The sequence below is a fragment of the Microtus oregoni genome, unplaced genomic scaffold (genome assembly GCF_018167655.1).
Source record: "Microtus oregoni isolate MIOR12 unplaced genomic scaffold, Mior012 000086F_ref0000336, whole genome shotgun sequence".
NCBI lineage: Eukaryota > Metazoa > Chordata > Mammalia > Rodentia > Cricetidae > Microtus > Microtus oregoni.
In genome coordinates this window covers 453,715-478,192 of record NW_024544552.1, presented here as the reverse complement: position 1 = coordinate 478,192, position 24,478 = coordinate 453,715, and the positions used below count along the sequence as shown (strand labels likewise).

General features: G+C 40.6%; 1 protein-coding gene across 5 annotated transcripts in view; it reads right to left on the bottom strand.

Moving 5' to 3' along the window:
- Positions 1-2,123: 2,123 nt before the first annotated feature.
- Rgs7 (regulator of G protein signaling 7) overlaps positions 2,124-24,478 on the bottom strand; it is a 367,840-nt gene continuing 345,485 nt past the window's right edge. For 3 of the 5 annotated variants that reach the window (XM_041643499.1, XM_041643495.1, XM_041643496.1), the window contains 4 exons: positions 21,755-21,941; positions 20,594-20,683; positions 18,177-18,257; positions 2,124-2,827 (listed from right to left, as the gene is read on the bottom strand). In XM_041643499.1, the coding sequence (XP_041499433.1) occupies positions 18,183-18,257; positions 20,594-20,683; positions 21,755-21,941 (352 nt within the window). In that variant the 3' untranslated portion in view covers positions 2,124-2,827; positions 18,177-18,182. Of the gene's footprint in view, positions 2,828-9,646; positions 9,725-18,176; positions 18,258-20,593; positions 20,684-21,754; positions 21,942-24,478 lie in introns of all 5 variants that reach the window. The other 2 variants (XM_041643497.1, XM_041643498.1) reach the window with 2 other exon arrangements.

Here is a 24,478-nt window from a genome sequence, read left to right as displayed (position 1 = left end):
AGGGTGTTTGCTACCAGTGCTCAGTGAATTTTGTATTTTTTCAAAAGCCAAACAAGTATATAATCAACTTTTCCCTAGCTGTTTACACTGCTTATATTCTAGCCGATCTGCACATTCTTCCTAGTGATTCTTTTCCAATTTGTGATAGTATTTATCAGTTAGACTAGACCCACTGCTTATATATCACTGATGTTGACAAACTTCCTCCGTATTTAAATTGTCCTACATAGTTAGAGGACACTAATAACTTGATATATTTTAGTAGCTGGGGTATGCTATACCTTGGCATAGATAAAAGTAAAGAAGTCAGCCTACTTTAGCACTATCTCATCCTTGAAAGGTATCAAGTTTTTTTTGTTTGTTTGTTTTTGTTTTAGTTTTTTTTTACCTGTGTCCATGGGGGACTCCAGAGATTGGAATAAAAATGTCCTGAGAGTCAGAAAAATGTTTCCTCTGTGAAATATGGATTTTCTCGTGGCTTTTTTTTTTATCAAAAATAAGGGAATAGTTATGGGTCTTAAGGTCAGAGTGCATGGATTTATATGCTGAAGGCAACTGTAACACTATGCCAAAACATCATATCCTGTGTGTTGAATCTTTTAAGTTAGAGTTATTCATTTTGGTTTGTGTGAGTATTTTGCCTTCATGTATATGATTAGTGCTCTCAGAGGTCAGAAGAGGGCATCAGTTCTCCTGGAACTGGAGTTATGCATGGTTGTGAACTACCATGTGGGTGCTGGGAATTGAACCCAGGTCCTCTGGAAAAGCAACAAGTGCTCATAACCCCTGAGGCATCTCCCTAGCCCATGATATATATCTTATGATATATATCTTTAATATTTTCCATTTATTTACTTTCTACATCTGTGGAGTGTGGCATGCCATGTACATGGAAGTCAGTGAGAACCTGTTTTCTCCTAACACCATGTGGGCTCTAGGGATTGGACACAGACTTTTAGGCTTCCCTACTGAGCCATCCTCATCCTGACCTGTTTGGTATTTTAAGATGAAAGAATTTAGGTAGACGCTGAGAGAAACCAGATCACCCAGCACCTGCTGTTTCTCCTCCATTCGACTTCTCTACTCCTGTCCCTTGGTCCTCTCAGACTTTCTCACAGGCTCCACCTTGTCAAACCAGCTGAGGAAAGAGTAGGGTAGAGTCATTGGTTTAAGTCTGCCTTTTCATATGCACTTGCCCCTCACATAAGGCTTCTGCTAAGGAAATGCGTGCTCTCTTCTCTTTAATCTGTCTGGTGTGTGAGATTCAGCCAAGAACCAAGCAGGGCGGAGTGAGGCTTCTCTCCTCTAATCTCAATTTACCATTGTGTGACTTTGAACAAATTGCCGGTTTTCTCTTCATCAATAATTGAAGATGAAATACCTCCCGTAGAATGTTCTCTTTGAACACTTGTTGCCCAGCTAATGGAGTGCTGTTGTGAAGTGTTGTAGAACCATTAGGATGTAGACTCTTAAAAGAGGAAGTGAAGCAGTGTGTGTGTGGGGGGGCGGGGGGCTTGACATTTGGTAACCCCATTCCTCTTCCCTTCCTGTCCACTCCTTGTTTCCTGATAAGGGATATAACGGTGACCAATCCCATCTGTCATCCACTCCTGCTGCCATGCCTTGCCCTCCAGGATAAACTCTAAGCCATAATAGAGCCCTCTTATCAGAAGTGGTTTTGGTAGGAATTTTGTCACAAACATGAGAAAGTCACTAACAGAGCCCATAAGAGAGTGGCAAACAGGAAACTTTCACTAAGCTCAGAATCATGATTTAAACGAAAAAAAAAAAAATCACTGCTCAAGCCTCACTGTAGCTAAAATACTCATTAGCTTTCCCAGGCAAGCATAGATTTCATCATATGCTGGAAAGGCCTCCTCAGATAGGCCTGAAAATGTGGAAGTCTGATTTGTGGTGTTTTCCATAGAAGATAAACAATCTCCCTAATCCCAGGTCAGTTCATCAGGGAGATTCTTCCAGTGTGCTGGTCCTGACTTCATCACATCCAAACCTGAGATGAACTGGAAGGTGGCAGCTTATGCTGCAAATCCAAGGCTGGGAGTTCCTTCTCTTCACTTTCTTTTACAGCTAGCACCACCAACAAAAGTTCCCAAAGCAACGAGATTCTGCATCTTTTAATGAAAGTTAAAACAACAATATAAACATACACAAATTTACAGAGAAGAGGTCAACTTTGATACATTTGGAGTAAAAGGTGTTTTCTCATTTAAATATGGTATAAAAATAAACGCAGGAAACATGAACAGACAATGTCCAGAGAACAGACAAAGACGGGCGTTTGTTACAGACGGTGGATACAAGGGTGGAAGGACACCTTCTGTGCTAATTTGTTATTTAATAAATGTGAAGCCATGTGTATACTTATTGATATATACTTTTTTTTTCTTTTACAATTCTTCCAGTTTGTGACTGACTGAATTCTCAGTGAACTGCGTATCTAGCGGAAGCTTAAGAAAAGGAGAGGAGGGGGGAAAATAAAGTTTACTTCACTTGAACTGGTTAAAAAGGAAAAAGACACAGATCCAGCTTAATAAGGGGGGCAAGGGAAGCAGACGACAGGTGGAGATGGAGGCAATGGGGTGGCGAAGAGTCCCTTGGTGGTGGCGATGCCTTAGTGTGCGCACAGGAGAGAACAATTCAGGTCCTTCGTTCATGCAACATCTCGGTCTAATGTCCTCGGCTCCAGGTAACAGCAATGGGCTACAAAGTATGGGCGATGGCTCCGTTCAGCTTTCGTGTCACCAAGACGATCCTTTTAGTAAGACTGAACAAGGCTTGTTAACCTCTTGGATGTGAGAGATTTCCCCTGAGAAAAAAAATATCAAACGAAGAAAGAAAGAAAATAATTCACAATCACTGGAAAACTGTACAATAGTAGAATTGAGCTACTAGAGCAGAAATTGGTGTTAGGGTCAAAACTGGACCCTTGTCTTTTGGTGTGTGGTCCTGGGAAGCAAGCCCTAGACCTCACACATAATAGGCATGTGCTCTAGTACTGAGCTCTGCCCTCCTAGACCCCCAAACTGAACCCCTTAAGTCACCCTGAATTCCAACATCATGATGAACCCTCTCCCCTCCCTCACCCTTCCACCACAAAAACATCAAACAAATGACTCTCCCTCCCCAAACACTCCCTCTCCTCCCAGCCCCTCCCCACCACTGCAAACAGACTGATGGGGTCACAGCACACACTAGCAAATCATAAACATGTCCAGAAACGTTCCACGGAGGCTGAGCTATGAGGCAACGCCTAGGTTCCCAACCCAGAATAGACATCCTAGCACGAATCTGCATCAGATATTCTGCAGGACAACAATGTGAATGCATTTGGTCAAGTAGGTGCTTGGGTTGGGGTGGGATTGAACTACATAGCGTGCACATCTGAGGATGTGATTGGTAGAAGCTCAGACTGGAGTCTCTCCCTTGTAGTTAATGGAGGAAAAGAAGCCAATTGTGAGTCTTGAGATAAAAGTTTATTTATTCCTCTTTCAAACAGTCCACATTGTTTAGCCATCCCCCATTTGTGTTTTTCCCAAACTGGAATATGTATATGTATATATGTATGGTGTGTGTGTGTGTGTGTGTGTGTGTGTGCATTAAGATACATGGAATATAGAATATATAGTATACATATACATGGAATATAGAATATATATGTATGCTATATATATATTAATTCCACATATTTTGCTATTATACTATTACAGAGAGTATGTGGAATTTTTTGTTTCTTTCTTTTATAAAATCTTGACTACCAAGTTGTTTTTTATAATGGCGAGCATGCTGGAGCTATAAGGGATTTGATATTTTTAATGAGAATACAGATTATTGACTGGTGAGTTGTCTCATGACTCATTTTCTAGGTTTTGATATGAAAGTGATTGACCTATTCATTGAATTTCTTTTTCCTTCAAAAGGGATGAGATAGGGACTTTTGGGGAGAGAAACTACAGTATTTGGGACATAACTTGTGTCACAGCTGAATCCTTGACTTGATGCCCAATGTGGTTGAGTTTGATCAAGGGCTGTGTCAGAAATCATCACTCACAGCTATCATCTCTATCTGTTGATGAAGTGAGAACACAGGAATTGAGTGCTTGTCAAAGGGAGAAATGTGTTTCCCACGGTCCAGAGAGCCTGAGTGTGCTTTGTTGTTATTGCTGTTATTGTTCTTGCTGTTTCTGAGAGGGCTTTCTTCTGGTCCACAAATAGTACATTCTTTGGTCCTCGCGTACGAGAAGAGAAGAAGCTGCTGGCGGCCTCTTTCACAAAGCCCTTAAACTTGTTTGTCAAACCTCCTCCCTTAAGGTCTAATCATCCTCCATGTCTGACCTCCTAGTCTATATCCTTGCCACTGTAGAATTTAACATGTGGTATTTTTCTTGGCTGGGAAGCACAAAAGTTCAACCCCAAACTGCTACATTTTAGTCAAAGAATGATATGTTTAAGAAATGATTAATAACTCTTTAATTGCTAGTAAAGATTAGTAACTCCATAATTCATAATTGATAAGCTTTCTTTATACCTTTTATGGTCTTTGACTGACAACGTGGCAGGCAAGAGAAGCAAGACATTTTCTCTTGTTTGGAAAAGGGCTCCTAGCTTGGTTTTCAGTGGCTGGCAGCATATTCAAAGAAAGCATCTCATAACAGGCTATGCTTAGCTCCTCTCCTCCAAAGAAAATACCAAAAAGCAGTGTGTAATCCGCATACACGTCTTGCCCATGATAGTTTTGCAGAACACATCCAAGTGAGATTTTGGGCCTCCATGTGAGGGCACAGGAAGAGGCTACCATCATGAATGACAAAATGGATTCCCACAAGCCATGGAATTGGCTGACATCTTGAACCTGAATTTTCAACCTCTAGTACTGTGAGCAGTGTTTGTGTTGTATTAGGGTATTTTGTTATAGCAGCTCAAAGCGATGAAGACTTCTACTTCCAATCCTGTACCTGTTTTCTCAGCCTTAAGTGGAGACAATAATTGCATCTGCTTTAAAACCTCGCTTGGAACACTGATGCAGGCACATGTTTTAATATTGTTCTTAGCACATCCTTGGAGTCACTTTATCTTGGGTGTGACCTTACTATTGTAAATGCTGCTGATACTACCTTTTAAGTAAAGAAATCTGATCTCTTAGGAATTCCAGGGCCGAAACTACTATTCTGATGCTCTGAAAGGCAGAAAATCACAAAGGAACTGAAAACCAAGGTTGTTCTCCTTTTCTCCATCCAAAATAGGCAATAATGTATTTAATTGGTGTTACCATCAAAAAGCACTTTTCTGTGCTTAACGATGTTACTCTTTGCTGTATTTGCTACTGTAGTATGTGTTACTAACATACACACATACATGTGTAAGCACTCATTTATTCTGAGATGAAATAATTTGTCTTGAAATGGGATTTACTAATGTCATTAGTGGAGAAGAAGGAGAGAAGAAGGCTAGGCCAAGATAGAACTATTTCTCATAAAACTTTATGTTACCGTGATTTGGGTCAACATTCTGAAAAAGAAGACTAAAATAGCTGTACTGGAATAAAAGGTCATTTGAAACCCAGGCACAGTAACAGTTTATCTAGATAGAAACCCTTGTCACTTTTAATTTATACATTTAACTTAAAAGGGGACATGGTTCTTTTCTTGTGGTTTTGTTTTTAAGTTTCTGCAAATCATAAAGACGGCTAACAGACTTCGCTAAACATAAGTTCTGGTCAAAGGTGAACCTGACTAGCTCTGTCCTAAGACATAGCTTAAAAACTCTTCCCTGGAAGCCCACAGTGAAGCAGTGTCACGGTCAACCTGGGGGATTGAGATAACAAAGAAACAGTGATCAGAAATAAGAAGGTGTGTGAGCCTATGCCCATGTGTAGTCCTGACTGTCAACTACACAACAAGCTATTGGTGTTGTGTATCACAATGATGAAAAAGGGACACTGGGTGCAACTAATAGTGGACAGATCCTAAGAGCCTGGGGTGACAGCAAGAACATGCGTGTCTGGTGGCTCACCTAGATTTATAGATCTAGACCCTGTGCACAACCTGCCTTGCTTCCTTGTGGAGAAGACCAGTCCTGATGTTGGTGCTCATAGAGAGGACTCGCCCTATTGGAAAGTATTAAAGGCCTAAGAACACTGCTCTCTCCTCCTAGGGATGTAAGCATGCATCTTTTAAATTGTATATGAGCCATTTACAACAGCATTTTGAGTCAGTGCCCTAGAAACCATGTAGAATGGTCCCCGACCATTATTTTTGGATAACTACAATGAAGGACTAGAGAGATTTTCATGGCTAAATTCTAAACTCTCTACTCTAGCAATGAAAAGGGATGAAGAAAACCTTACCAGTAGGATTCACCTACAAGATTGCCTGATCACAATAATTTGATAATTTCATATGAAGAGAAACTGTCTTAATCTTGGGACTACATGAAGGTCAAGTGATGTCAGCCCCTCCTGTCTGTCTCAGGGACAGGGACCACAGCAGAAACAAGTCTACAGAAAAGACACAGACATTTCAACCAAATCCCAAACTCAAGAGACTATAAGTAAGCCTTTGTGGTATGTAGCTGAGGGACAGTATGTTAGAAAAACAAGAGTGTGTTCAGTTTCTGAACCGATCGAGCTTGGCACAGAGGTGAAGTTGGAGCACCAGCTGCACCTGCAACACAGAGTCGTCTAAACAAAGTTCCATGTGTCTCACTATGAAATTTCACCTTCATCAGACCACACATTTCCCTTCCCACATGATTCCAAGAGGTTTTCTGTAATTAGGAAGAGAAGAAACAACAAGCCCCCAAACAGCAACTCATGAGGTGTTCATTTTATGGTCTAGGTACTGAACCCTGGGCCACACACATGACTTAGCACTTGACCACAGAGATGTTACCTCAGCCCTCTTACTTAATTTTATTTTTAGATACAGTCTCACCAATTTGCCCAGGATAGTCTTGATCTCATGTTTTAGGCCAGTGTGGTCTTGAATTTATGATCTTCCTGCCTCAGCTTCCAAATTGTTGAGATTATAGACAAATTTACTCACAGTTATGATTTTAACTGATTTAAAAACCTCATTGTTAGTCATAAAGCAGAGAGATGAAACAAGGTGCTTAGAGTCCGTGAGAATGGACAGGAAGGCCAGGCTCTCAGCCACAGTCTGAAACTTGGGGTGATGGGAACAATAGTTTTCCACTTCCCTTTTCTGCTTAGCTTGACCCATAAGCAAGCACAAGGAGCTACGTTTTCCTGAGTGATCAACTCCATAAGTTTATGATCAACATGGAAGTACACACACAGTTCAGCAAGTAGACTGAAGAGTGATACGAGCTGAGCTACCGGGATACAGGGATGGGCACCAACCTTAGCCTGACCTTAGCATGAAAAGGCCAAGACTACACTTTCACCTTTCTGTTTAACTCAGCTTCATAACTCTTGCTATTCCATCACAGTTCCTGGAAATACCCACATTGCTGCTAGACGTTCCTGTAGACTTATAAGCACATTCTAGAATAATGTCCCAGTGATTACTTGCTCACTGATTTAGGTGGTCTGACGAATGCCTAGTTTCTAGGCATGAATCAACACCATTGACCGTGTGAGCATACTCATATAAAAAGATGAACTAAAGACACAATCTCTTTAACTCTTGTATTGAAATGTTCTTGTCTCACTATTTGCCTAGATTTCCAAGTCACTCACTATCTGGCTTCTCTGTCCCTCTAGTCTGCTTGGTGTCACTTCCCACATGGTTCTTCAGCTGACTTGGCACCTGATGCTCTTTCAGTCAAGACTCTCTCTCTCTCTGCACACACCTGTGCTCTTTACTCAGCCGTCAGTGATAAGTGTTCTATCCACATCTCTGCTTCCTGGATTTTGCCATTTCCCTCCCTCAGTTCTGCATCCATGTCTCTGGGTATTATTTTGTATGTCACTCACCCTGATGAAGTTATTGACAGCTGTTAAACAACACCAGGCTTATAGAAGTCCCCAAATAAATTCACAGTTCCTTCCATGAGATGAACTCTCTCACCAGAATGATCACTTCAAGAATAAATTTTACAAAAGGAGGTAAGAAGGATTTCATTGTCTTGGGATTAAATCACTTTTAATTCATGGCAGAAGAGTCTTGATATGGTGAGGGAATAGAGATTTGGTGATAGAAGGACACCAATCTCACCTTATGTATTAACCGATTCACTAACAGAATCTGGTTATTTCAACATGGAAGATGGCTAAAAAGAAATTGAATATAGTCTGCCTGTCCCAAAAGTTCTTCCCTGATTTAATAAAAATTCTTCTAAGTAAAGCTGCAAATGAGTTTATTAAAAAGCGTGTTAGATGATTCTAGAGAAACTGTGAATGGATACAACTTCCTATAATGTTAGATGTATAGCAATTCTGAGATTGAAGAAAAGAAGGAAGTGGATTCTGTCCTTTGAATGTTGACTTTCTTAACTAAGAGGATATAGGTATGAACAATTAAACACTTAAGCACTGACTACTAGATTTCTATATAAGTTAAGAAAGATCATAAACCAAATAACCTCATTTCCTTATTTAAAATTATAAAGTAGACAACCATTAGATAAAAATACAGGTAATAGAAGAAACAATAAAACGTAAAAAATAATTGTTTCCAAACTAATACTTTTCAACTGTTTTATTAAAAATCACATTTTAGAGCTTTTTAAAAACAAAATGAATTATACTATGGATACTGACTTATTGTGGCAGGTAATTTAAACTATGCATGTCACTCAGCTATCCATTTCTTATAAAACAGCTTTCCCAACTAATATGTGACAAAATCAATTTAGGTAGATGCAGTCATGTTTAGGAAAAATTTAAATATCCTAAAACAGGTTAGAAAATAGCACATGGGATCTACCCAATAGAGGAATTTACTGCTTGTGGAGAGTTTTAATTTCATACAATTTAAATTTACGTAAGTGTAATCTACATGTATGTGTGTTTATATATAGTACACACAGATGTAAAATGAATCAAATGTCAGTGATATTAAAAAACATGAAAGCCACTGTTCTGAACCCGATTTTAATATGTGGGCAATGGTGAAGTACATAGGCTCTGATAGGTTAAGAAAGTCTCAGTTTCTGAACTTTCAGAATTTCTATATTTAGCAATTACATGATGCAATAAATGTTTTTGTGTATGCCAGAACACCTGGGGTTTATTAGGGTTAAATTACTTTAAATTGAATTATTAATTTCAAGTTACAAGAATGTGGAAGCTTTTAGAATATTTTATCAATTCTATCCCATAAAAAGATAACAGTTTGTACTTACAGAAACAGTTTGAGATTGTCTAATTTTATCTCTTTCCTTCCTTCCTTGTTCTTTTTTCCCTTCCTCCCTCTCCCCTTTACTCCTACCACCTCATTTTTCTAATTCATGACTTGAGGACAATGTATTTATTATATATTTACTTGAGTCAATATATTTATTGACTATTTGTATTTATCATTAAAACAGCCCAATTCCTTTGCTAATTCTCCTAATGGCAGATTTCTCTCCCGGTTATCGTTTACCAAGAACTTGCAGTACATCATCTACATTAACTGTGTATCTGTCTGGACATGCGCATTGACAGTTGTTAGAAAGGGTTTACCAGATTTGAGGACAGGAGCTTGCTTTAAACAAAGGCTCTTGGGCTAAGTACGGCGTGGAGCAGCCTTTCATGGCATCTCTGTGGATGAGACAGAGAAAGATGCAGTTCATAACTAGGCAAACGACCACCCCCAAGGTGTGCTGTGCACTAGAGCGGTAGCTTCTGCTGTCTTCCCAACACCTTAGAGCGTTTCCTTTGTTAGCCTGAACGAAATGTTAGTAGGCTGCAGAGAGAATGCATGCATGATGCAAACTTGATCAACCGCTTCAAAAGACTAGCCAAGAAATACTCCAAAGAGACAGCAAGTACAGAGATGAAGTATGAAATTTAATAACAGGGCAAAACAGGAAGAAGGTAGAAATTCAAATTTACATTAAAATGAAGAAGCGACACACAAAAAGTCTAGAAACAAAAGACAAGAGTAGAAAACATAACTACAGTTCGTAAAGAAAAAACAATGTTTCAAAACATTTTAGCTAAAGCACCAAAGGATTCTATGTGGTTATGATTAGAGGTTGGGGCCAGAAAGCTGATGCGGTTTCCCAGTTAGATTGTCAAGAAGACAAATCTAGGGAGGTGATAGCTCTTGTTGGGTCACATGTTCCGTGCTGTGCTTGGTTGTGATCTAGGAGGGCTTTTGATGGACTGGAGCAAACAGCAGTGAGCAGTTAAGGTAGTGAGAAAACACAAAACGAGTAAAGGAAATGCAGGAGAGCGCCCCTCCTCATGCAAGATCCACTCCGGCTTAATCGGAAGTCAACTTTTAAGGTATCTTCACATTATCAAATCTGTACAAGTGTTCTTGCTCAGTTTTCACAGAAATATCATTTTCAGATTCACATTTGATACTTTATTTCTGTGTTAATAAATTACATATACATGTAAGGATTCCGTAACAGCAGTAAAAAGAAACACAACTGACTCAATGCTGTATAATTCTGATGGAGGTTGTGGAGTTGAGCTCACCTAACGGGAGAGCAGCCTATCCGCTGTGTCATTGGCTTTGTGCTTAACACTGATCCGTGGAAAGGGTGGAAGGTATTGCCTTGTGCAAGACATGGGCTCACAAAGCATGGTCTTTACTCCAGTAGCATGATTGCCACAAGTATCAACTAAAGAGGTCTGGATGGGCACGGGGTTGGGGGAGTTTCCATCAAGGTGTGTTATAAGACTCCTTGTGGGGGCTCTGATGCAGGCAAGTGAGAAGTCCTGGTATTTGGTAAGAAGAGCTGGAGTGTGAACACTCCTAAGGTGGTAATCCTTCCCCTGTATTGTCCTGAGATGCTTATAACCCCTGCAGGAAAGAGAGCAACAGACACAGAGACACACAGAGAACGATTAATTCAATGAACAGGGGACAAGCTCACAGACTCTGTATTTTCTAGGCTACTGGTAACTTGAGGATGTGCTAAGTGGCATCCCACTTAGAAAGGTAGCAAGCTAGAAATTTTAACTGAGAGGAACAGCAAGAAAACTTGGGAAGAGGTGACATATACCATGACTTCAAATGATACCCCTTTGATCACATAGATGAGGGGTTTGCATGGCTCTTCTCAGTTACAGGAAACAGTAGAGATGATACCGGAAGACCACAGAAGAGTAGATAATCCTAGAAACAAGAGGGTGTGGATTTCTTAATGATGGATTTGATGCCCCTGCCACCCAAATGTACTATGTTTCTGGAAGTCAGGGGCCAGCAAGCATAGTGAGCCTGTGGAAGAAGACCCTAGGGACTGCCCTGGATGAACAGGTTCTGCTGAATTCCTTTGTAATTCTGAGATGACCATAATAATTAATATCTTTTCCAGTATCTTCTCAGAACACTTTGTAGACTTATCATTTAATGCTTGAAAAGAGAAAGATTTCCCAATGACTTTTGTTTTACTTTTGATATTAGTAATATGCTCTTATATAAACAGTAATATGCATATTTTAATTGAATACTCTTATTCGTGGGTGGTTATTGTTCCCCTTTGTAGTAACTCGGCAATGACTATTGCGCATTTGTGTGTATGTTCTTCATGAGCTAGATAAAAGTAAAAAAGATCTCTAATGCCAAAGTCATCTGTATGGTTTGGAGAAACAAATCAAATGACAGTTGAACTTTTTTTTTCTCCTTCTAGAAACAATTAACAGTTGGTAGATTGCACTTTAAAGGGACGGTAATCGCCACAGCCTGTTTTATTGCTGCTTCTCACTGGTTGAGGGCACAGGAATAATGAGCGAATGTGGGATTTTCGAATATTGTTCATCCCACTCAGACCCCGACCACTGGCAAACAAGAATGGTGCAGCAATGGGAGTGTAAAGTCATATTCCACCAGCTAATCTTGCCCAATCCAGGCTGCTTGTGTGGTCTGCCAGGGTGTAGGGAAACCACAGCGGGATGGCTATAGATGCACTCATAAGACTTCCAAGCACACAATGGCTTGCAAGTTCTGCAAAAGAGTCTCTTGTCTTGCTATTGTAATTGGTCTCCAAGAACAAGCACAAATGATAGAAGAGTTAAAAATTACTCCCACAGCGTTCCGTCAGCATCAAAGTGCCTTTCACTTTTCTGAAAGATGTTTCATAGGGAGTGTCAAGAAACATATATGGCCCCATATGTGGTTTTAGAATGGATGAAAGAAAATGAGAAATAGTTGACTTGGTCAAAGGAGAACGGTCAAGTATGTAGTCACATAGGGAGACATGACTGAAACTTGACTCTACTGTTAGTGGCAATTAAATCTGATGTCACAAGGAGCCTTATCTTTGTCTATTTAAGTGCTATTCACACTTTTCCCAGCTACATGAAACACATTTATTAGAAGAGAACATGCATACCCATTGTTCCTAGAACACTGATGAGATTGTGTGTATTTAATTTTGTTGCATGCCACGTTGCTTAATGAGATAATTTAGAACAAGGTTGTGTGGATGATTAAGAATGTTGCCAGGGGCTGCGATGTTAAATCTTTATATACACACAAACATTTCCGGGTCTTTCTACTTCAGTCAGTGACAATTCAGAGGTTGGATATAAGATGATATGAAACTTGAGACATTCCAGAGTCATAATTTAAGCTCAAGAGATCTTCAAATAAAAACAGTGACAAGGAAAAATACTATTGGCTGCCTTATCAACATTATGAATCCTAAATTAGACGGTTTGAAGCTCAATCTCAATTTACAGTAAATGTGGCTTTAAAATATTGCAGTAAACACGTTGGGATTCCAAATTTTCTTCCTCCTTCCCTTCTCTTGCTTGAGCAGCCCTGTTCTATCTGGAATCACTTAAGGTGTATGTTGGAATGGTAGCTGCTTGTCCTATGGAAGGATCCCCTGCTCTCTCCCCCACCTTCTACAGTCCCAGAGGTGGTAGAACACGGTCTGGCTCTTCATCTGCCTTCTCCTGTGCTCTGCTGCTCCCACTGGAAGCCCCGACACTGCCCTGGCTCGAGTCTGCTGAGTACTCAGGACTCTTTTCAGTTTAGATCTTGCAGGCCTCTTCTCCCCTGTTTGCTCTGGGCTCCCATGGTGACTCACATTAAGGAAGCAGGTGGGAGCCTCGTTCTGTTCACTGGACAATCAGCTTCCATAAGAAGAGAGAATCAGTTTAGATATGCATGCTAGCAGCATCCCAAGATAGAAATCTGAGTCATCTCTGTCTTCTTACAAATTAAAATTTGCTCAGAGCAGGGTACTGTGTCTTATTACCTATGTATTCTCAATCACAGAGCAAAGTATCTACATAGTGTAGGGACTCAGTAGCTATTATTTGTTTTATATATAAAACAACCCAGTGGTGGACAAATGCATGCTACGACTGAGCTCTACTTTTATCTCAGAAGTCTCTCTGATGGTCATCCCTGAGGCCTCCCAACCAACAGCACAAACAGAGGGCTTGACATCAGTAGAACGTAGACAATTCTGATAGAGTTTCTGCCTCTGGCACCTGCAGAACAACTTGGACATTGCTCGGCAGTCACACCTGCGCTCCCTTGGAGCCCCTGTCGGTGCAGTGGGTAGTCTGTAGCCAAGCATTCACCGCACCTAATTCATAGCTTGTATAACCTTGAGTGACAATTTCTGAACCAATGATGCTGTCAGGGGAGAATAAAGTTCCCCCTTCCAAACTCAATTAGGCTACATGATCCAGAAACATTTCACCAGTGGGTTTATATCATGCTGCAGGGAAACTGGAGTTATTTTGTCAGGCAAGTATTTACCACAACCAGTTCCACTAAAACAAGATGGATAGCCATATCTGCCAACAAAAAATGATGAAAGAGATGGGTTTAAGATCCATAAAGGAAGAAGGAGGAGACAGAAGTTTATTTTTGATCAGGTTTGCTTTCTGTTTGCTGGAGAGGTCCAACGATCAGTTCCTAAGTGTTTTTCACCCAAGATGTCATAGGGATTCCTAATGCAGTTTTTCCTAATTGCAGTGTAACTGCAATTCTGAGCAATAAAAGACATAGCATTTTAGCTGGCGAGGGTGGGGGGTGTGTGTGCATAAAACCTTTACAGTCAACTCACAGGGGGCACAGACATGAAACATAAAGCTTTCCTCTCTCAGTTTTAGAATGTGAGATCCTGGGTTAGGAAAAAAGAGATCAAGAACGAGATTAAGCACAGTGAGATTGCCTCCTTATACAGTTATATTATAATTAAATAATGCGTTCAATTTTTAAATGATTATACTAAGAGAATGAAATCCATATTTAACTTGAAGGATCCTGATCATATTTTGATCTTTAATAACCATGAAAAAATAAGGTAAGATCTGATTCAGGCTAGTGAGATAAATAGTTGGAGAAGCTAGGGTCCAGTAGTTGAAATCATTTCTAAAACTCGCATGATAAGACACAGAACCAGACATCATGCTGAACTGTAAATAACCACATCAAACTCCAAGGCTGAAGGACGTTTTGCTGCTAACACAGATTCTGCATAAACCTAGATAGAGAATTTCATTGCAATAGAGTATGGTGGTGAGGCATTGAAGCCCTATTGCTCCCGAGATAAAAGCAAGATGGTAGAGAGCCCAAGGGCAACCCCGAGCTATGAAGGGAAGCCTATCTCAAAACTGACAAAGAAAACAAACGTATTAGCTTTAATAAAAAAGAACATTCAAGAGTAATCAAGTTTTGCATCTTTCTCATTGTTTAATGCTTCATGTTTGTATCTCACTCTGTCAATACTGAAATCACTGAGCTACACTGTTAATGAAGAATTGACTCAGAAAGATCAACCAACTCTTCCTGGTCAAGCTGGCCTCCTGTAAAAATTGTCTCATAAAGTGGGATCTGGGGTGGTTATCTCAATGGTATAGTAGTAGCCAGTGTGTGTGAGGCCCAGGATTGCTTCCCTAACACGAGAATCTGAAGATAAAAATCTGGCATGAAGTCCCCATTGTTGCTCCAGACGATGCAGTACAGCCTCCAGAAGGTGACAACACAGCGTAGTGCTTCAACTTAGCCCAAGTAGGCCAGAGCAGAGGGCGGGCATGGTGTGGCTCAGAAGACCTTGACGGCTTTTCTACTGACTTTTGAAAGGCTCTAAAGATAACTGTCTTCACTGGAACAGAACAGGACTGTTCTCCAGAAAGAGGTTAGCTTACTGAATTCCGGGGAACTCGTCACTAACACCCCCTAGTACTCATTTCCACAGGTCCTACTTTTCTAACTCAAAGCCAAGCTGATTCAATTTCCTCTTCACACAAGCGACAGAGAGATGCGTCATTGGTCCTCAATTTATGAACCTTGACAGATGGCATTGCTGATCAATCTTCATGCACCCCTTTCACGTGTTGTCCTATCTGCCCTTCTGTGCCGTCCTTTTGGTAAACGGGCATTGTGGCAGCTAAGCAGATGGAGCAATGGGGATGCACTCGATGGTGAAGGAGAAAGGAAACCATTTTCACACTCGGTAAAGTACAGGCTCCGCAGGAGAGGAGAATAAAGCCAACTTAGGATGAGTGACACTTGAGGGCTTGAAAGGACACAGCGACCTTTGAAAGATGGACGTTAAGGGATGTCTCTAATGGTAAGAAAAACAGAGAAACAAAAGAGCGTGCCACGGGGAAACAGGTTGGTTTTTTTTGTCCCGAAGATATGCCAGTGTGAAAGCAACGCACAAGTCACTCATTATCACCTGTTTGGGGCTCAGTGTGAAGAGCAAAGGTGGACTGTAGAGAGGAACAGACTTCAAGTAAGCAAATTCTGCTTCCAATCTGGCTATAATACTCAGCAAAGAGCGACGCGGGGGAACTGGCCTCACTGGGAAAGCAAGGTAACTAACACCTGCCCCACAGCACCCTGGGACTGTTGAGCATAAAGACAACAAACAAACCTATGACGGGAAAGAGATGTCCGGGAAGCACTGAAGCTGCTGTGCATCTCTGCCGTAAGGACGTCCTCTAGTGGGCGTGGCCGCAGGGAGAGGTCGTGATTGAGAGTCAGAGAACTACTGAAGGTTCCTTTGACGTTTGGAAACACTAACTCTGGGCTAAGAAAAGCACATCGCGATTCTGTTCTTCTCACCCAGGTTGCAAATGTGCTATATGGAAACACAGACACTGAACTCCCTAAAACCAGCATTGACCTGAAGTGGATCTGAGTTGGAGGCGAGGCTGTGACTAGATGGCAAATAGGAAAGAAAGTTTTGGTCACGGCCAGCAACTTCACTGTGCGATGTTGGGACAATTATATTCTTTGAAGATGCACCTCCCAATTATTTTTTTTCACCTACAAAATGGGTGAATGAATATGCACTAGAATTTCCACCTTTTAGGGTCAGGTGAATGTACACAGCACAATGTTCCTGGTCCAGCGCCTGCTGCATGGCGAGTAATCAGTACTCAGTGTTGTCGTCCCATTTCCCCCAGTTTGACAGTGAGACCTGCCGATGTGTGTTTTCTCTGTTCCATTTTGCCTTGCCGATTGTCCATCACGTAGCCTTCCTGCTCGGCCAGAGCCGCCTGTGCCTAAGCCTCCATTGAAATGCTTATGCAAACTCTACCTTTCCCATCATATGTCTCTATTTTCTAATCTCATCTCTTAGTTTTGCCTGTGTTAAAATTATTTTATTGATCCTATTATGGTCTCTGATGAAACTTAGCATGTCAACATTTATGATTCCCAACACGGTTGCCTAGCCTGAAGTCCTCCTGGGTTCATTCTGAGACCTTTGATTTCCTTAAGGATTTCTTCACAGCAACACTCAAACAGAATATTCAAAAATATTTGCCACGTTTTATTTTCTCAGATGGAAAAGAGTTAATGCTATATGAGGGGTATTTGAAAGTAATTAGTATGTTTTATGTGCATGTGTGTGTGTGTGTGTGTGTGTGAGAGAGAGAGAGAGAGAGAGAGAGAGAGAGAGAGAAAGAGAGAGAGAGAGAGAGAGGCAGATATTCAACTTTTTTCTCCAGTCATTCTGGCTTCTCTCTCCCTTCCTTTTATAGAAGGTTTGGCCCCTCTTGCCTAGTGAAGTTCCATTTACCCAGTTAAACAGTTAAATGCCATCCTTTCTGAGCATCCTCCAACTACACATAGCCCTCTCTTTCTCCTTAGCACCAAATGAAGGGGTTCAGCTTTCCTCGTACACACTGACATTTTGTTTATACCACTAGGCACTTTTGAGCCATACTCTCTTCTTTCTGCAGGGCCCCGAGATCAAGCACTGTGTTTCCTGGTAACTGCATACATTTTGGTGGAAGGGGGAGCTGATCAAGACCAGTTTCTCCTGGTTTCTTATTGGGTTTTTCCTAAAGTGCCCAGGGTGGACCATGCAGTACTATTTTAGAAGCGTGGAAGTGGTTCAGATATGTGTTGGAACTAGAGGAAAGATATTTTATTTCTACCTTCCGTTCCCCCCCAAGTCATGTTACTACTTTAAATTCTATCACAGAGACTTCCATTACAATCTAAAAACAAAAGGAAACAAAAAACAACAAAAACCCAATATTCTTTCCACACTGCATTAGAAAGGGATTAACTTTGAATAATTCTTTAGCAGTACACAGAGGACATGATGATATATTGTTGCTTCTTTTCCTAGTAAGAGTCTTAGGGAGATATTTTGTTATTGTCTTTCTCCATTATGACTTATGGGATATTTTAAGGGAAATTCTATGTTAAGGTTCCAATAGAGATAGCCAAAGCTTTGTGACGTGTGTAGTGTAATTAACTCTTCGAATTTTTCATCCTCTATCCTTTTAATTGAGGCAATCACATTGACTGTTCAAAGTCTATGTAGCTATTTAAGGTTTTTCCAATACCCTGGGCAGTCATAACAGGTGTAGGGTGGATTAGCATTGCCCACCGAGGGATGGGAATCCATGAAGGAAACTGAAGACAAACATTGCGTTTGTTGAATTCAGGTTGCTTCTATCTCAGCACACATAGCTCCACTTAAGTTGACCATTACAGCAAAAGCCACAACACACACACACACACGTACACACACAAAGAGCAGCATGGAGCTAACCACACGACTCCACAGATGATGCAGACAAACTTGAGTAGAAACCAAGATTGTTCTACCTCTTTTCATAACAGGTTAGTGCTGGCCCTCAGTGTTGGTGTACAGTTTTTATGGCATGGGAAAATAGGGATGTTTCTGCCCTATAAAAATAAATGTGTTGAAGTCTTTAGTTTGAGCTCACACAACGTCAGAAAGTTCCAAAGGCGTTGGCACAGTACAAAAAAATAATAAAAGAAAAATAACAAGAGAATCCAACAAACAAATATATATCACCAAAACACATGGCAAGAGGGTAAGAACATTCTAGGAGTAAAGCGACTAGTTTCTCAGATTAATGCAACAATTTCCAACACCGTTGTGGAAAATAACGCATAAGAGCGAGAAACTCGTGGGTCTTTTTAAGGGTAGGGAGATGGGCTAGCTACCAATAGCCACTTGACTTTAAACTGTTCAATTGAGCATTTTCTCCTTTCAAAGGTTGAAAGCACAGAACTTTCATTGTCTTAACTTTTTAAGCATAATGAAGAGCTGTGGGCAAGAACAAAAAATAAATGCATGCAACTATCGTTAATAGGGAAAAGGATACATGGAACATAGACACAGAAAGGAACTGATTCCTTCACTGTATGCATCATGCTATACACTTCTTTCCAAACCTGAGTTCAGCCCATGTGGTTGTTCCTGCATGACAGCTTTTTTTTCTACTCTATAAAGGGTTGGGGAGAAAGATAAGTAGGAAGCAGGATTATGGGTTTAAGTAAAGACAATACTTTTGGCGTCAAAGAATGCAAGGTGGCCAATGGGGCCTAAAAACAGGGAAATTTTCACTGGAGATAAGGACTCGTAATTCCTCAAAAAATGAAAACTTACCACATCCTGTGCAAATTTCTCAAAAGATGTTCTGCGATCCATTGAGTTTCCAGACTTAAATGTGTGGTGTGGGGTAGGGTGAAGGGGAACAAGGAAACATTAAAAAAAAAAAAGCAAGAAAAACAGAACAGAAAAAGACAGGATGGTAAAGTAACACTCCACTGGGGCCATGGATGAAACTCATGACCACATGGCAATGGGACTGCCACGGGGCTTCTCACCACTGGATCCAGGTTTTTTGTTTGTGAGTGACTTCATCATAAAACCCCAAAATTATACGTGAGCAAACAAAGTGATGCAATTTAAAGCAAAATTAAGATAAGCAGAAATGAGGAAGATACGGTAAGCTTTTATGCTGACAGTTGCAGAGCCTAAATATCTGAAAATTTGGTGGAATTTCCTTAGAATCAGCTTCTAATTTCTATGAAGGTTGGATTTCTACAGATAACATTAACTTGGTACAGACTTTCTGTAGGCTAGACTTTGCTCAAAGGACGGATATCCGCCTTGATTCTGTCTCTTATCAAAGCCTCTAGCTGCAGTGACTGAGCACAGGGTTTAAAAGACGACTTACTTTGAAATATCTTTGTTCTGTCCTCCGTCAATGAAACTTATTTTCTCTCTAGTTACCTGAAGTTCACCTGAACTTCAGAGAGCCATCAGTCCTGTGGCTCTAAGCGGTGAGATCATGTACTGACTGACTTGAGTATCTTCAAACTTGTATCAGTTGGCTATAAATTTGTGTACTTTTAATTAATTAAAATGAATTTTAAACATCAACAGTTGCCACATTGGGCAGTATAGGTACTTGCAATGATTTTTATCTGTAAAGGCAATGGGCTATGAAAAAAAATCACAGTATTTTAAGTCATAAATTAACAGAACTGTAGCTTAATCATAGAAATTTAAGAATCTATGGGTTTCTTAACATTAAAAAGTAATGAATAATGTTGATTTTCTCTACATGTTTTTGTTTAATGTTACATTGATCATCTAAGGGATTTATGTGTCATGAGACATCAATTACAAACAATTAATGAAGTCTATCACTACCACCAGCACTACTATTATTGCTCCTACTACTACTTCCCAAATGTGTGTGCTTGTCATCTTAGTTGGGAATAGGTTATCAAGATACTAAGTAGTTTGGGAGATAAGTAAAATGAAACGATTCATCTGCCAACACTTTTGCTGTTTAGCAGCTATCTTTGAAAAAAGTAAGTTTCTATTTCTCTACAAACATACAAACGCTGGCCTTGTAAGCAAACACAACTGCCTTCAAGTTTCGGCACTCGACTTATTTCTACTTGGAGTTTTTCATTTCCTTTAACCAGAAATACTAAAGATTAACATCAAACATGAAAATAGCATCTAATAGGCTTTGTAAAACATGAACATCTGCCAAAGCAACCGAAAAATGATACACAGAGCAATCAACAAACAGAAACAAAACCAACTTAAATGGCCCTTAGAAATGGATGGGCGGGGAAAGGTCTTAGAGAATGACTACTTACCATGTTATTAAAACCCTGGCCCAACAGAGATAGTTACTTTCCTTAATTACAACTAGGAACTAAGGTCAAGAGAGGTCACAAAGAACCAGTACCTTTCGCTTTGCCTGTAGAAGTTCCTGGTAGGCACTAGATCTTATAAAGCGGGGATAGGAGTCACTCTTCATCAGTTTGTAAATGTGCTCCTGGAAAGAGAGAATGGGTAAGGGGCTCCTTTATCAGTTTAGTAAAGCATTGTAACGAGGAGACTCAGGTGCTAACAAACAAATGCAGAGCTTCAAAAAGCAACTGTAGTGCTGATAAGAACATCTAGTGTTTACAGGACATTTGGGTTTTTCAGGCCATCATTTCTTTCCCAGATCAATGTTTACATTGGGATAGGAGCTACTCTGGAGGAGAAACCATATGTTCTCATTTTAATAATAGAATTTACCCAAGAGGACATAACTTCACATCAGTATGACAATTTATATGGAAACTTTGAAAATTGAAACAAATCTGTAGACTCCGAGTCCAAAGTGGATAATGTGACGTAAAGACCGTACAGCCATCCTGGAGACTCTTGGCACCTACAGCTGCTGGGTGAGCCAGGCAGTTCAAGTGGATCACACTCTTGGGAATCAATGCCATGATAGATTATCTTTTACACCTACTTTAACTCAGAACACAAGCCTGAAATTAGTTGTTGGGTTAGTGAAAGGACAAATTTTCCAATGTTTGTTTTTTTTTTTTTATATGGGAATCTGTTGGTCATCCATTCCTAATGAGTGCAGAGTTCTCCCTCTCTCTCCCCTTTGAACTGGGGGTCAAGATTCATGTATTTTTGATAAGGGCTTTACTGAGGAGCTACACCCTAGCCTCTCTTGTATTCTACAGATGACTGCTGATGGACGAAGAAGTCAAGCAAGCAAAGAACACATGTCATTTAACTCCAACATGATCCAAACCCGGGAGGTTCTGCTCTGGTTTAGGGAAACTTATATGTTCCATTGTCTTCCAAATCTAGTGAAATAGCAGTTAGTTGTACAGCTATGCATGATGATGAGAGTGTCCTGGATGGTCCATGGAATTCTCATGTACAAACACTAAATTTATATTTTAAAAAAATCCCCAGGGGTTTAAAAGATGACTTACTTTGAAATGTCTCTGTTCTGTCCTCAATCAATGAGACTTATTGAATGTCCAGTTACCTGAGCTGTAAACACTCCAGAGAGCCGTGGGCCTCATGGCTCTGAGAGCTTAGACTGTGTGCCTACCTGAGCATCTTCAAATGTGTATCTTCCTGGTTCCTTCACGCTCTGTGTGGTCTTGTCGTAGCTCTTGGAATCCAAGTTAATGGCACTGGGGGCCCCAGGAGCCAGAAATTCCTGCCATATTTCCTGCACCCGAGAGGGTACTTCTCGGATAGGCCTTTTCTTCAGGTCCTCCACTGCCAGCCAGAACCTACAACACACCACAGGACCTCTGAGCCCCGAAGCCGCACCTGGGCATTCTTGCAATGTTAACTCACTACTCTAGCAAGCTCACTCTTTTTGGGGATTCCAATATCAGGCCCCCACTAGCTTTCTTTTTCTTTCAAGACTCATATTCAAAAGCATAAATGTTAGTTTTTGCAAGTTTTATGCTGTGGGATAACCCCTCCGCATGCTGTGACTATGTTTAATTATCATTGGTTAATAAAGTAGCTGATTTGGCCAATAGCCAGGCAGAATAGAGCCAGGTGGGAAATGCAAGTAGAGATAAGGGAGAAGAAGGGCAGAGTCAGAGAGACACCAGCAACTTCTGGAGAAGCAAGATGTGAGGTAACAAGCCATGAGACTTGTGGTAAAATATAGACTCACAGAAATGGGTAAATTTAGTTGTCAGAGCTAACTAATAATAAGCCCGAGCTAATAGACCAAACAGTTTGTAATTAATATTAAGCCTCTGAGTGATTATTTCAAAAGACCTCGGGACTGGGTGGGACAGACATTTACAGTTTTGTTTTTAATTTTAAGATAGGGTCTTGTATAGCTCAGGCTGGTCTTGACTTTCCTAAGTTGCTAGAGATGATCTTGATAAAGAAATGTGATAGGAATATAATAGACAACTCAAGAAATACATGTGTATATACATATATAAGACATATTTAATATCTATGCCTGCATGTTCCTAAATGGGCCATCCTCTTTAGTTTTCTTTTACTTTCACTTTCTTTATTATAGGTGAGTGCATGTGTGTGTGTGTGTGTGTGTGTGTGTTTGTGTGTGTGTGTGTGTGTGTGTGTGCGTGTGTGTGTGTGTGTGTGTCTGGTGGGTTAATATAGATGTGCTTGTGGGAGTTCAGTTTTTTTTTCTTTTCTCTGTGGATTTTTTTGAATTATATCAACAATCCAATCCAAGAACCACAGATTGAACCTAGGGTCTCACATACGCAGAACTTGCTGCACAAGTTCTTTACCACAGAACCACAGTCCACACCCCACCTTAGATTCTGAGTGTCTTTCATTGGTTTGGAGTTTACTGAGTTGGTGAGACTGGCTGGCCATTGGGGCCTGGATGTCTTCCTGTCTCCACCTGGGTAGCACTGACTGCTGTGTGATGCACCGTCACATTCAGACTTGTTTTTCACATGGGTTCTGGGCATCAGATTCGGATCCCCAGGCCTACAGAGCAAGTCCTTGCTAAGCAAGCCATCTCCTCAGCCCTAGACTTCTTATATGTGATATCGCTTGGGGAAATTAGTCCAGCACAGGGATAATTAAACATAAGAAATAGCAAAGGTGTAACAAAAGTAAAGACTTCGCAGTGACTCAGTTCCTCCCTGAAGCCCAGTATTAATATACTGCACTACCTATGTCTTTGCTCTCTGATTTTAGACAGGATGTCTCCTCATCACCCGCTCTCAGCCTGCAAGCCTCTGTTAAGATGTCTGTGGTGGCTCTAGGTGAGCCACCTATTCTCTTATCTAACTAAGGACTCAGCTCCAGCATCCCATGGGGCCACTTGTTTTCTTGAAAAGTTTACTTAGTAAACCCAACAAAACCCCCAGGATTCTCCAAACCCCACAAGACAACAAGAGAGCATACTCAAGAATCCATGACAGACGGAGAAAATGAAAAGATTCCAGATCTGACCAGAGTCATCCTGCCTCAACACTGAGGCATCTGTCACCATTATGCATGTTTCTGATTAATTCCTAAAGAGAACGCAACAAGTAGACTTTTGCTAGCTTAGCGCTCATGAAAAGAAATAGATGCCAATATCCTTTTATAAATGAATTTCACAGAGCCTAGTAAGACACGGCAAAGAAAAAAACAGTATATCAGGTTTCAAAGAACAACCAATGGAGAACCTCACCAGAAAAAAAGGGGAGAATTTTTCATGTAGTGAGAACATATTGTTTTAATCGTCTTAAGCAGATCTATGAACATTCAAATGCCTCCTATTTAAAAAGTTTGTCCTAGGTGTCCCTTGAGTTAGGAAATATTACAGCAGATCGGAATGTTGAGGACAGAGGGGCAGAACAAGTGCCCTGGCCTCTTTCTCTGCACCCTGCATCATTAGTCTCAACAGCCCTGCTGTGCCTATTCTTAGCTAAAGGCTGAGGAGCCATCCACAGCTCTACTGAATCTAAAGGCACACAATTAAAAAAATAAAAATAAAAGCTTTCCTTTGACTTTTGTTCTAAGGTCTTTGAGACATTCACTCTCTTTCTTACGGGAGACAAGCTGTTGGAAGTTAATAATGATAGGTGTTGATGTTTTTTAAAATAACCATACAAGTCCTATTGATCACTGTTAAGATTGAACTGTGAAATGCCCCACAAAGGGGTTCCCCATGTCTTGAATGCCTGGTCCCCGGTTTGGTAGTGGTATTTTAGAAAGCTGCAGGAGCCTTATCATTTAATAAAGACACATGATAGGCATAAAATAGACAGTTTAAAAATACATCCACCCATACACACATATAATATTTATGCATCCATGTTCTCTGCTTCCT